The 14,431-nt window shown below is 32.2% G+C and overlaps 2 protein-coding genes, 1 long non-coding RNA gene and 1 other non-coding gene across 5 annotated transcripts; 2 read left to right on the top strand and 2 right to left on the bottom strand.

Annotated features, from left to right (window-relative positions):
* Positions 1 to 1,159: 1,159 nt before the first annotated feature.
* Positions 1,160 to 5,384, bottom strand: LOC111518206 (uncharacterized). The gene is made up of 4 exons (XM_023174584.2): positions 5,200 to 5,384; positions 4,734 to 4,874; positions 3,725 to 3,856; positions 1,160 to 1,251 (listed from the first exon to the last, which is right to left on the bottom strand). The coding sequence occupies exons 1-4, from the start codon at positions 5,231 to 5,233 to the stop codon at positions 1,187 to 1,189; spliced, it is 372 nt and encodes a 123-aa protein (XP_023030352.1). The 5' UTR covers positions 5,234 to 5,384; the 3' UTR covers positions 1,160 to 1,186.
* Positions 5,385 to 8,770: 3,386 nt separating this feature from the next.
* On the bottom strand, positions 8,771 to 14,335 carry Taf11 (TATA-box binding protein associated factor 11). 2 transcript variants are annotated; one of them, XM_023174582.2, is made up of 4 exons: positions 14,176 to 14,335; positions 13,744 to 14,126; positions 13,250 to 13,434; positions 8,771 to 9,610 (listed from the first exon to the last, which is right to left on the bottom strand). In XM_023174582.2, the coding sequence occupies exons 2-4, from the start codon at positions 14,085 to 14,087 to the stop codon at positions 9,477 to 9,479; spliced, it is 663 nt and encodes a 220-aa protein (XP_023030350.2). In that variant the 5' UTR covers positions 14,088 to 14,126; positions 14,176 to 14,335; the 3' UTR covers positions 8,771 to 9,476. The 2 variants fall into 2 exon arrangements, with proteins under 2 accessions (XP_023030350.2, XP_023030351.2); XM_023174583.2 differs by having other exon boundaries at positions 13,744 to 14,297.
* TRNAH-GUG (transfer RNA histidin (anticodon GUG)) lies at positions 10,648 to 10,719 on the top strand. The gene has a single exon. It is a non-coding gene; the product is annotated as a tRNA-His (tRNA).
* On the top strand, positions 10,662 to 11,510 carry LOC111518205 (uncharacterized). The gene is made up of 2 exons (XR_002723927.2): positions 10,662 to 11,067; positions 11,239 to 11,510. It is a non-coding gene; the product is annotated as an uncharacterized lncRNA (long non-coding RNA).
* Positions 14,336 to 14,431: the final 96 nt, after the last annotated feature.

Below are 14,431 nucleotides of genomic sequence, written 5' to 3'. Positions count from 1 at the left end.
CATGGTTTTGGAAGCTTTGACAGCTTTTTGAGATGATCTCTTTCCACACATTTTTTTTTGTTTAGCAGGATATTGAAAACGAGTTGCTAAGTAAATAAATCGGAAAAATATGAGCAGTTTTCCTACTTCAAATAGTTTAACGACGCTATTCTCATGCATTGATGAAAATTAAACATACATAAACTTTCATCAGTGTATTCAATTTTTTGTTGTACTTGCTTTTTTCAAATACTCATTGTAAACTAACTATGCTGTAAACTCCTAAATTTTAGATTTTTCGTTAAGAAAATGTGAATTTTATAAATTATATAGTAATGTCAAATTTCCACAATGCCATCTATTGGTTGATTGAATAAACATTCTATAAGAAAACTTGAAATTTTCGGATTTGAGTTATGGCTTTTTGTCTTAGTTTAGAATCTCATACCCTTTTTATTCCTCATTGCCTTAATGATCCATATGTGATAGGATCATTGCATCTACTGATATTTTGGAAGTGAAGAACTCATTTCCTGACAGCATTTTAGTTATAAAGAAATGAATATTTCGAAATATTAATATCTCCCAACTAGCTACACGGTAGGTTCTGGTGAATATCTGCGGAAAAAGAACTACTTTTCCGGCTAATACCTCGCTGGTTATTGAATTATATTCGACATATATTTACGCAAGATTCCTCACAGAGGCTAGTCTCGCAGATGTTTCTCGTTCATCCAGCAGCAGGACTATAATGAAATTATTCACGTAGATCACCTGCAGATCGCGGTTTCGAGTACAGTACAGGAAAGATCCTACCCAGACAGCAAAGTGTCTAGGACTCGATTAAATTCAATAAGACTACGCTACATATATGAAACCTTTGTCTCAGAGGAAGATTGTTAACTAGTAACAACTCCATATCGTGAACAATGCCCCAAACGGGGAAGAAACATCCCATATATCAAAACTCTAACAGAAATCAAAAGTGAAAACTATCGAAGAGAGATATATACGTATAAGAAAATAAATATTTCGAAATAAATTTCATATTAATCTGTTCCAGAGATGTCATCATTTTCACGATCATTACTATGTGTGACTTGTATGATTGCAGTTTTGCCTTTTTTTTGTACAGATCGTCACTCATATGATACAGGTACTGGAAAGTAATGGATAAAAATAAGTGTTAGTCTAATTTTATTTCTATTTATATTACAATACACTCGTAGGGAATAATCGTAGCAACCCTTCCTGCTCCAACTACTGGACATGCTGAAAAAGATTTTGAGTTACTGTACAAAATCAAACTACAATATTTCACAAACTACACAGGAAACGATTTGATCTTCACAAACTTCCTTTACAATAGTATCAAGACATGTTTCGCTATCACAGTAGCTTTTTTATAGTGAATAACATACTGAGAGCGAAGTATGTGTTACTATTGGAAATTAAGTTTGTGAAAATCAAATCGTTTCCAGTATTGTTTGTGAATTCATTATGGATCTTCTTCAAGTAACGGTTGAGTCAATCAGAAAAATGCAATATGACCAAGATAAAGAGAGCCGGCATGGAAAAATCTGAACCGTGAGAGATTTAAAGTTGTTTGAATTAGGAAAAAGTTACTCAATTCAGAGCTTACTTAAGTAACGTTTCAAAATTTACTGTTTAAATGATAGACCAGAGAAGCTGTCCCAATAACGGCTTATTTTTTACCGTTCACATAAAATACTAAAATTAGTGACAGTAATGGTTTTCCCGTGATTAAATATCTGTAAAGGCTATCTTGTATAGCGTGGTATATTCCATTAATAGAAATCTGAGCGCTTGATTAGCTGACTTTGCTTGGAAAGCATTCGATAATGCAGATAGTTGCTTGTTACATTTAAAATAGTTGGTTGGGTTTGAAGTATTTTTTGAAAAATTAACTATTGGTGAATTGTTATTGACATAACGATGACTTCTTCAACGAAAATCATTCTCGAATAGATGTATAACAATATTTGCATTTCAAAAAGAACATTATTAATTGTAGTTCTGTTGTAGAAAAATACTTCATCGATCATTTGTTTGAGGTTGTGATGATAAATGATATCACAAATGTCAAATTGCCGTTGGCTCTGTGATCACGTGGTATCGCATCTGCTCGCTCGGCTCCAGATTTTTAAAATCGGACACACCCAAAGCATTATACTTGCGCCCAAAGTGGCAATGAGGACTTGTTTTTTAATATCTTGTCGAATAACATCATACAATTAAAACGGAATTGGCGAATAAAGGTTCTTTTTGAATATCTTCAGAAGTATTGACAAGTTCCTCAATCTCAATCTTTTTTATACATTATGAAATGGGCATTTATTTCTAAGTTTATTCGACTTTGTATAACCCAGGGTTCCCGTTTTCCCATACTGGCCCTTCCTATCTTGGATACAGAATAGAATATAGCATTATTTTCAGATGCATGAATGAATAATAATGAAATTTTACAAAAAAATCGCTTTATACAATGAAAATATTTTTAGATCAAACCTAGTGTTCTGTAAACAGTGAAATAAATGGAAAATAATCAATTGTGGCTTTCTGAACTGGAGTTTACAACAAACTATATAGAGATTAAAAGGTTATCAATTTTAATTTCTTATAATGTAGGCGATCATCAATATATCATTGCTTTATTACTTTATCGCTTTCCTATTCTAGTCAATGATAAATGCAGTTCACGGTCCAACTATAAAACGTGTTATTTTGAGCTCTATCACAATGATATCATTTTTGTTTAGAACCTCGATCATAAATAATTTCAAAACTGACTTATTTTTTGAAAGTCAGGTATAAAACAATTTCGTTCTTAACTCAAAATAAGTTTCCAAATCGTAAAAAAGTCTATTGACAACACTTTTTCCTTGCTAGAAGAAAATGCCGTCCCTCGATGCGCGTTTCGCTAACAAAGTTCGTATCATCATGAAATCATCAAAGATTCCAAATTCTATCCTACATGCAAACAATATATTTACATGCATTTAAAATAACTACAATTAACCAAGGAAAAAAGTTTTTGCACAAATGCCCTGACATACATTTTTTTTTATTTTAAATATTATTTTTTGACTCGGTACTCCAGTATAAAAATTTGTTATTTTTTGAACATGTTACTTCAAATCAAGTCAATACAAATGCATGGATCAATAATTTGTTCATATATAGGCACTAAAAATTACTCTTATATCGTTCTGCATAAAGAATGAATTTTGGAATTGGACGTTATTAGGTACCCCAGATTTATTTTTATTTCTTTACTATACTTCCTATAATTTGTTTTCTGGTTCTGTTTTCATCAATCTGTTATGATTTAGAGTCTAGAAAACCTCTAACTTGATGGACTGATCGAAAACTGAAATCAAATTACAAATATCTTCTTGAATACAAAGGATATCTTGATAAAAAAATAAAAAGTTTCTTGGCACTTGATATGTAAAGTTTTTCAAGTATCAACAAGTTTCACTAACTATCGAATGCTTGCTATATCGAATAGTATATATGTTTTAATATTAACAGACTGAAGAGAAAGTTCACATTTTGACATTTGATCTAACCAGAATTTGATGTATTGAGATATTCTGTAAGCATTTCCCTATTTATTTTACTCAAGCATACTAGTAATTCTAGCAATACTTTTGACTTTCAAATAATTACCTCAGAAAAAAAAACATATAGGAAAGTAAAAAAAAACAAATAAAAAAATTACCTCTGCTACACCGAAGTCCAAAGTAGCCAGTTCCTTCGCATCTGCACTTATATCCTGGTTGCTGGGAAATTTGAATACATGTTCCATTGTGTAAACATGGATTGTGGGTTTTACAAAGGTCTTTTTTCTTACCTAAACATCAAACAGATATCGTCACAACCTAATTTTTGTTCATAAAATAGGAATATATCTAGATCTGCTAATAAAGCGTAGCCTTCGAAGTTCATATAATAAGTAGGAAAATAAAATATTCATGTCTGACGTTTCGTCTACAACTGCGGTATACACTATAACCGGCGATGGGGTAACGGACAAAGTATTCTAGCTGTCATCACAGAGCAAACAGGACACCGCCGGATTCTTTATCGCCTTTGATAATGTCTACCAAAGTTATAAATGAAATATCAGACATGAAAACCTGCAAACCAAGGTCAACAAACTCGGAAAATTGCTTCGTTAAACTGTTTGATTCACAGTTTCATCCACAGTAACAACACGGCTCAAAAAGTCCGCATCTTTCAACATTGAAATACCTACATTACCTACATTAGAATATACTTTTAGACCAATTCGACGGTCCAATACAACCATGTCATGAACTTCAATTTTTAATTTTGACTCATTCGCTTTTGTTTTGTAAAAAACTATCGGCAAGAGTAATGAGACTGAATCAAAAGTTTCTACATAGGTTGATAGATTATAAGTACAATGATCGAAATCTGTCACACGTATTCTGTTCAAATCTTTAATTTTTATGGACCATATTTTAAAAATATTTCTTCTATCAAATTATTTCCGAATGTAAAAAATATTTGAAATTGAAGTGCCAACTTGATATTGTGAAGCAATATCACTAATATATTGTAGGTACTCGGCACATCTATGAATGGAATGCTGAAATATTAATTTCTTTATCAATTGTGTCGTGGATCGAGAGTTGTTGACAAAATGTGTTACCAGTTTGAATTGATATTTCTAGTATAGCTAGTATAAAGTTCAAATAACTCACCTTTCAGAGCATTTTGACATTCTTGAATGTTGTCATACCTATAATCTGAGACACATCCATATCCACAAGAACACATTAGATTTCTGATCAGACATCCTTGTTTCACCTGGTCTGATTCGCATGCCTTACATAATTCTACAGCTAAAAATAAAAAGAAGTTAGTGAGTGAAGGCAAAAAAACAATTCATATTTATTCTGATTCAGAACAAAATCAAAAAATATACTAACAAATAGAATATCTAAAATTTATTTCGGGATCAACAGCAAAACCATATCTTGGTTAAAGTTCATTGCCCTCCAGAAACCGAATTAAATTATTGTTCGGTTTGTCTAAACAGAAATAATATTTGATTAGAATTTCCAAATTCAAATGAAATAACTATATATAGAAGACAAAAAAACGTTTGTTTCGTTAGTGCACAAGTAAAAAACTGACTCGCATCATACTGAAAAGTGTACTACTCACTCAAAAGCAACAATAGGAAAATTTTGACAAGCATTTCTGAAGATAAAGATCACAAAAATGCCGCTGCACCACGAATCCTCTAGTAAAACCCATGCAACGGTAGAAAATTACTGACAATTACTAAGTTGAAGATAAAGATGCGTTATGTGTTTTGATAAGGAAGTCGTTGGCCTCTGCATCCCACTCTGAAATGAAGCAATCAGAGGACCCAGAGTTGAAAGGCGATATTTTATTAGATAAGCAATAAAATTATAAAAGCATGTATATGCTTATTACAATTTCTTTAATTTTTAAGGTTGACACATTTCTCAAAAGGCAGTATTTTTTAGAAGTGTAAATTATCTACCCCTAAACATTGGATTTGATGATATTTGATAACTTATATGAATTGAAAGGGGTATATTTTGTTTTTGAAAAGCATTTGAACTGTTGCAGAAAATAATTATATCTAAAGAATTATACTTTTTCATTAGTAAAGTATCTATATCTATATGTTTTATTGAGAGGCATTCACTTCTCATTTTTCCTGATGATCTCCTACCATGAAGTAATAGGCTACACCCATCAATTTATTGATTGGGTACATTTTTCGGAAAATATATTGAGCTAAATAGGAGAATCCCAAGGTTTTGTTATTGGAGGTGAGTAAGGCTGGGAAAGATAATGAGAAACACTGTGTTATCCTTTTATTATCTAGAACACTCACAAATTTAGCTCCACACTAAAAAAAGATATTCGTCTTACACAGTTGTATTTGACAAAAGAATATTTAAATACTGAGGATGTTAGTGTTAATTTGGAAGTTTTGTAAATATTTGAAAGTATAATGTGTTTTTCTTATTTGAAAGAGGTATAGCAAATGGAAAAAATAAGAAAATTTACGCCACGAATGCTCAACTTTTATATGAAACTGGAAAATAATGATCATCTTCACAAGTAGTTTTCCCACTGAAAAAGGGCCAAATTCATTTACCACGGATAAGCTTGTAAAAAAAAAATTTCGCAAAATACTTTTGAATTTGTGTAAAGGTATAGTGGCGCCATCTTCCATAGCAAAGATTAACTTTTCACTCATTCAAATGAATGAAGAAAACTGTAAATGTTTGAGTGGCGCCAAGAATAAAGAAAACTGTAAATGGACAAGTGGCGCCATCTTCCATGGAAAAATTTAACTTATTACTCATCCAAATTGATAAAGAAAACTGTAAATGTTTGAGTGCCGCTAAGAATAAAGGAAACTGTAAATGGTCAAGTGGCGCCATCTTCCATGGAAAAAATTAACTTATTACTCATTCAAATGATTAAAAAAACTGTAAATGTTCAATTATGTTGTAAGCTTCGTCTACTAGTTACGAGGTTGGGGAAGGAAGTTTTTTGTCATAATATCGATGTATTAGAATAGACGAATCCACGTAGCTTTTAACCGAACCTAAGTCTGACACTCTTCTTGGCAAAGCTAAAGGTGATGCAAATGATGCCTCGCTGGGAAGAGTATATTTTTTACCAGATATCGCCTGCCATCTTCGCAGGCAACAGTGCCCCTTACGGTAGCTCTCCCTTTCACGATTCAAGTTGATATACCCCTGACTTGACTTTTGAAGAATTTTTTTTATTCTGAGAACATCACTGTGATAGACTTGGTCGATTCTTGATGAAAATCCACTTTAAGATTTTCACAATACAGTTTACCAAACCACAACTCGTGTTTTACTTCACAATAGCTAATACTGTTTTATACACATGCCTAAAGAAGCTATAGTATAGTGAAACATGTATTGAGATTCACTGATTCAAATTCCTTGTAAATCACACTATTGCAGATGCAATAAGAAGAAAAATATAGAAACAAATATTAATTCAGCTTGAATGCATTGATTCAAAATAATTTGAAATAATAATATAACAACTGAAAAACAATTTCACCAAAATCGCTTGTAAGTGGAAATGCATAGGTACATCCTCTTTTATGAAAAGGAGGAAACGAGTTGGCAACTTTGAGCGTTTTGGAAAGTTATTTTTGAATTGCTGATTTTAATGTTATAATGAATTACATATTATTGAAATTAATAAAAAAAAAAATTGAACAACTTTAGTTCGATATCACATAACATATTGTTCTTGTTTATAACATGCTATTCACGGTTGGTCCCATTTTGAGGAAAAATACTTATGAAAAAATATGTCCTAAGGTCTTAAATTTATTGTATTGGTTTGAAAATGTCCTTATAGGACGAAACTGCTGTGAAGTTAGTTACATATACAGGTTGTGTAAAAACTAAGAAACATTCTCTTCTCATTTTTCATGATGATCTCCTACCACGTAGTAAAATAGGCTACACCCATCAATTTATTGATTGGGTACATATTTCGGAAAATGTATTGAGCCAAAACGGAGAATCTCAAGGTTTTGTGATTGAAGGTCGGTAAAGGCTGGCAAAGATAATGAGAAAGAAACATTGTGTTATCCTTTAATTATCTAGAACACTCACAAATCCAGCTCAACACTAAACAAAGATATTCGTCTTACACAATTGTACTTAAGAAAAGAATATTTGAATTTAATTACGTTCTGATGGTGGTGTTAATTTGAAAGTTTTATAAATATTGTGTTTTCCTTTATTTGAAAGAGGTACAGCAAATGGATAAAATGAGCAAATTCACGCCACGAATGTTCAACTTTTGTATGAAACTGGAAAATAATGATCATCTTCACAAGGGCCAAATTCATTTACCACGGATAAGGTTGTTTAAAAAAAAATCTATACAAAATACTTTCGAATGTGTGAAAAGATATAGTGGCGCCATCTTCCATAGAAAATAATAACTTTTTACTCATTTAAATGAATAAAGAAAACTGTAAATGTTTGAGTGGCGCCAAGAATAAAGGAAACTGTAAATGGTTAAGTGGCGCCATCTTTCATGGAAAAGATAAACTTATCACTCATCCAAAAGGATAAAGAAAACTGTAAATGTTTGAGTGACGCCAAGAATAAAGAAATCTGTAGATGGTTAAGTGGCGCCATCTTGCATAGAAAAGATTAACTTATTACTCATTCAAATGATTGAAGAAAACTGTAAATGTTTAGTTATGTTGTAAGCTTCGTCTACTAGTTACGAGGTGGAGAGAGGAAGATTTTTTTTCATAATATCGATGTATTGGAATAGACGAATTCACGTGGCTCTTAACCGAACCTAAGTCTGACACTCTTCTTGGCAAAGCTAAAGGTGAAGCCAATGGTGCCTCGCTGGGAAGAGTATATTTTTCACCAGATATCACCTGCCATCTTCGCAGACAATAACTCTTATGGTAGCTCTCCCTTTCACTGTTCAAGTTTTTATACCTCTGACTTGACTTTCTAAGAATTTTTTTTATTCTGAAAACATCACTGTGATGGACTTGGTCGATTCTTGATGAAAATCCACAACTAGTATTTCACTAAACAATAGCTAATACTGTTTTAAGTTTTATACACATGCCTGAAGAAGATATAGTATAGTGAAACTGGTATTGAAATTCACTGATTCAAATTCCTTGTAAATCACACTATATGCAGATGCAATAAGAAGAAAATTATAGAAACAAATGTTTATTCAGCTTGAATACATTGATTCAAAATAATTTGAACTTATATAACAATTCAATAATATTGAATATTCAACAGACTGAGACCTAGCTGACTAAATTTTTCAATTATTATGATAAAAACATTATATGATGATGATACTACTAAAGGCATGAACAGTGCCCCTAAAAACATTGAATAAAGATGGTGTTAGTGTACCAGAATACCCTTTATTCATCGAATATACAAGACCTTCTGGACAATTTTTAATAGGTCTCAGAAGACTGTTTCGAGGAGAGGTACATATATATGAGAAAATAAATATTTCGAAATTGAATTTCGAAACATTCATTTCATCTCTGGTAAACGCCTGCCGGAAAACAACTATTTCCCCGGCTAGTACCACGATGAATATCGAATTATATCTGAGAGACATTCAGACGAAGGTTTCATACATGCAGTCAAGTTTTGCTGCAATTAATCGAGTCACAGGCCCTTTGCCATTCGGGTCGGATCTTTCCTGCACTGATGCAAACCGGTCTGTGATCTACTCGGATGATTTCAGCATGGTCCTGCTGCTGGATGAACGAGAAACATGTGCGATACTAACTTCTGTTGGGTACCTTGCATAAATGTCTGTCTCACGGGAGTGTCCTTATCTCTAACCATGATACATGAATTATTTTTTATAAAATGAAATTATAGTTTTACAATTCATAATCTGTAGTGTGTCCTGTAATCTCTACCACTAGGAATACCGCCATCTTTTCTCATTCGTCGTACCGCTTCTCTAAGATGTTTAGGTTGGATTGGCCCGGTATCGCCAGTCTCTTCCATTACATCAAGTCCTGAAAATTCAAATCAGTTACTCATTTTACAAATTCAGCGAAAAATATAAACGCCGTATGTTTATCAAATCCATTGTTTGTATATGAGGTAACTTAAATTTTAATGAAAATCTGATGATTATTGCAACTGATAATTTTCAACAGAAAATTGTTTCAAATTTTTTTTAATCAATGAAAACTAATTTGTTAAATAACTATTTATTTATTTTTCTAATTTTTATTTGTTTATTTGCCAAAAAAATGTATAAACAAATAAATTATCACTTTATTTTTGTTGGTCTAGAAAAATATTAAACAAAAATAACCATGTATTATTTTGTCAATCAAAATGATATATGGCTATGTTAATTCAACTTTTTATTAATAAAAAAATGAAGTGTTGAAGTACATAGGTTAATAAAAAATCGTTTATCAAATGAACAAATAAAGAAAAATCGAAAAAAAAAGCTACTGCAAAAACGCTTCCTAGTACTGAGAATTCCCAAAAAAAATATCTCACAAAAAATGCATTTGTTTATAACAATTTTTAAAATAATAAAAATTAGAATAATCAATGAATCTTTCATCAATAACAAAACAATCAAATCAGAATAATTGTTTTGCTTTTTTTGTGGAGATTTTTATAGTCTTTAAAGAATATAGGTGCTATTCTTTGCAAGCATAAAAAAATCCAACTTTAATTTAAAAATTTACCATGATTTTCTAAATCGAAACCAGGAAGATTTATATGTAAATCTTTAACTTCAATTGAGAGAAAAAAAGATGAAAACTATTTGGCATGTCATTATTGTTTACTCAAGCATCTACTGAGTAGATACATAATTTTATTTTTATTTTGTTCATTTCTTAATATTAATATTTGAGGAGTTGGAATATTTGCTTTTTAGGTGAAGGAATTGGACGTTCGTTGCGTGCACGAGCCAAAAAAACTTTTTTGTCTGTCATTTGTGAACGTGGAAACCTTTTCAACAAGAACCGTCGGCCGATTGTAATCACGAAGTGCGGCAAATCGCGAAGGTCTTGTATAACCTCCAATAGCCGTGATCGTCTAGTGGTTAGGACCCCACGTTGTGGCCGTGGTAACCCAGGTTCGAATCCTGGTCACGGCAAGAGGTTACTTTTTTATTTTTTTTTTTCAACTACTATTCTGCCAGTATCCATTCTCAAGGTTGAGGATATATTTAATAGGTAACCTAAAATAATTTATTCAATTCTTGAAGGTCATGTACAGGACAAACCGTTTTAGTTCTAATTTTGACACTTTAAAAGAAAATGATAGAAATACTTCTATGCTCCAGAACTGGTCACCTGGTCAATGTATTCTAATTTTGCTTACACAAAGCAACCAACTATAAGTATAATTTGCATCTTGATTGACTGAACTTTGAAAGAAACTGGATATAATACCCAGAGTGCTCTCATCGAAATTAAAAACGCTTCCGAATTCTGAATGGAAGGTAAAACTGAAGCTAGCTGTATTGAAAATTATGGCAAAGCTTACCTTTGTTGTATCTTGTTTTGTGTGTCATGAATAGAAAATGTTGTTTGCATTTTTTATGAAGTGATTACACCATCTCAACTCAAAATCCTCGATTTGTTCAACATTAAATTATTTTTTATTTTTACAGCTGAAAATGGAGTTGATCATGTTGTGTATTGTTGACAAGTTTTTTTGTTATCAGCATAAAGTTAGAAAATATATGATACTGTATCACTGGATCTTCAAAGTATCAGGACGTATCCAAGGGGAGGAGGGCGATAAGGGTACTTATAACCTAGCAAACAGACAGACGAGTGGAAAAATATTAGAGTTCGACCCTACATTTTTACCAGATACATGATTTATGACGCTTTCATGTAATGTAGGAAAAAGTGTGATAATAAAAGCATGTCAGAGAAATTGGCGATTTACATTCAATTTAAATCACTCTAGATTATTTTCATTAGGAAAACAGTATCTTGAACTCGATTCCACCAGGATGGAGTTCGCTAATAGAAGAGTTCTAAAAAGTGCACCACTCTCGGTGAAATCAAGCAAGCCAGTTGAGGGCATTTTGTGAGCAGTCCATTCATATGCAATTAATAACACCAATACTCTTATCAGATTAAGAAATAGAGATTTACTGATTTCAGGTATCGGTAGCTTATTGTCCTTTGATAATGTCTACCGCAGTAGTATATGAAACGTTAGACAGAAAACGTCATGGTACGGCCAAAAAAACCGGGAAATTGCTATGGTACGGTTATTTACGGCCGTGAAAGTTTACAATGTTTGATTTAATCTGATTTCATCATTCATTAATTCAATAAAATCAAACTTTGATTTTGATTCTGCCATTACTTCACTAGCAAAATGTTTGTGAGATTCCCAAAATGAATCATTAACTGTCTTTTTTGCACTAGAAACCCCTAACTAGAAATTTCAGAGCCACATTATTATCCCCATCGTTCCACACTACTGCCCCCCTCGTGAGCAATGATTATTTTTATGGCTTTGGACTTTTCATCTTTACCAAAAACTAATATCTCCTAAAAATATAACTCTTTTAAATATTTCATAGATTTGTCCTTCTTCACAGTCAAAAAAGAGTTTTGAAACGTGAATTCAAGAAAGTGGCTAGCGTAAAACTATCATCAGTAAAATATGATTGAATCATTTTTTCAAGTAGATCACATCTTGAAGTGTCTACACGAGAAAACTTCTCTTTTTGAACGGTTTCTCATTTAGTTTTTTCCAAAAAACAGGTCGCTGGTCAGGCTGTTTACCTGAAGCACTAATCCACTTGAAGAGAAATTTAAGAAATAATCACAGTTAAATCGATAGATGGCTAAACTGAAAAGTTCACCCCAAAAAGTTATTCTGTTATAGAAACCACTGAAGAGTGTTATCAGTTAGTAATTTGTGGTATTCATAAATTTTGCCTAGTTCAATAATCAATGGAAAATAACGAGCTTTCACCATATGGTCTATTCTTTTCTTTGACAATATTCTCTACATATTCAACTATGTTTATTTTTCAAATTGTGGAAAACTATAAACCTAAAATATAGTAAGAAACAAATAATGACAACCTTCTGTGCTTGTCCGGCTAAGATTTCTGCCATTTTGAGGCAACTCGTTATAACCTTAAGATTAGAGAGTAGTGGAGGCATCATTCCACCTACGTCAACAATCAGAGAGTGTGCAGAGTTGAAAGAGAAACCAGACAGTGACGAGTAAGTTCACTTTCTGCATGAGAGTTGCTTAAAAATTCCATTAATTCGTTTCTGTTTTTCAAATGAAAGTCCAGTTTCCTGGGTATTCCTATTTCAAATAGAAACTATTAGACGATATAATGAAATGTCAAAAATTGTATGCTATATTTCAAACCAGGTGATTACCAAATAAAAAACATCTTCTAAAACACACTGAATGTTCAAGTAGAATAAGTCACGATGCATAGGCGGAGTAAATTTAGTGTATTTCCAAATACTGCAAAATCTATAGTCGGCATTCGAAATTACATTTACATATAGGATGCAATAGTATGCTACTTGCATTCTATGGAACATCCCAAGGCTATGATATCACACTTTCCACAGTAGAAGGATTGAGAAAAGAACTTGAGAGTGAGTCCAAATAATTACAATTCAACTTACCTTCTTCTACTACTTCTCCAACAAATACTTTAGCAATACCTGCCATGGCAATTACAACGTTTTGCGATACAGAACATCCTGTTATGGTTTGCATAAGTCTTTTAATAGCTGCCTTGGGAAAAGCTGATCGGCGGTACATTTCATATCTGTCTAGTTGATCCTCAGTAAAATTAGAAACTAATACTCTGAAATATCAAAACAATAATTTGAACATGAAATGAGAATAAAATGCTATTTTTGCTTTAGCAGAAATAGAAAACCAAATCATTGATTGTTCTGATTATGAAAAATAAGTAAATGCTAAATAATTGGATGATTTCCAGTTTGACAGAATGGAATTCTGAGAGGATCGGAGTAACATAATTGTAATTGAATCACTATTCGGTAACACATGTTGTAGATACACATAATTATGGCCCATCACTAAAGTTTTCTACAGAAGTATTTAATATGTGAAAATTTTATATAAAACGGGATGTGTTTGAAATACATACTGCATTTTCTCCCTTTCTTCCTCTTCCATTTCTTTCCTTGATTTTATTTCCTTTTTCTGTTTCAAACTAGCAGTGCTTTGACTTTGCGAAGCTTGAGGTAAAATAATATCTGAACCAAGATCTAGTATATCTTCTCGAGTTATTTCAAGAGGCTCAGATTTCACCTCTATTTCAGAATGGTTCATTTCTTCTTTGAAAACACTGTTTTCTACTGGAACGGTAGCATCCTTGGAATCATCATCATCATAATCCATTCTATCATCTTCTGAATTTGTATAATTTATGTCATACTTGGTTTCTTCGAGTTTAATTTTTGAATCGGATTTGTTTAAAAAATGGTCCATTTCAGAAAAACAAAGGTGAGGTTGTGGCTTCTAGAAAAACTACAAAAAATGTTTTAATACTTGATGGCAACACTATCTTATTTCTAACTTCGAATTTGAGTGGAATCTCATCAGTTTGATAACTGACTTCAGAATAATTTAATAGTATTTGGCTTAAAACAAAGTTTGATTAGGTTGAAATTTAGGTTATGTTTGTCTCTCCCTCTCTCTCTCTCCCTCTCTAATTTCTATGGTTCTCTCATTCGAGAGCATTTAGCCAGCCTCCTCCTTTTCATAGTAAAAAGAAGTTTCGTTAGGGGGCGCAGCTATTTTGTATCAGGCAATCATAAGTTTTTCATTCACTT

The sequence above is a fragment of the Leptinotarsa decemlineata genome, unplaced genomic scaffold (genome assembly GCF_025532065.1).
Source record: "Leptinotarsa decemlineata unplaced genomic scaffold, Ldec_3_MD MMD2_tig00000035_RagTag_RagTag, whole genome shotgun sequence".
NCBI classification, from domain to species: Eukaryota; Metazoa; Arthropoda; class Insecta; order Coleoptera; family Chrysomelidae; genus Leptinotarsa; species Leptinotarsa decemlineata.
Note: the sequence above shows the minus strand (reverse complement) of the source record. Positions and strands in the feature narration are given on the sequence as shown.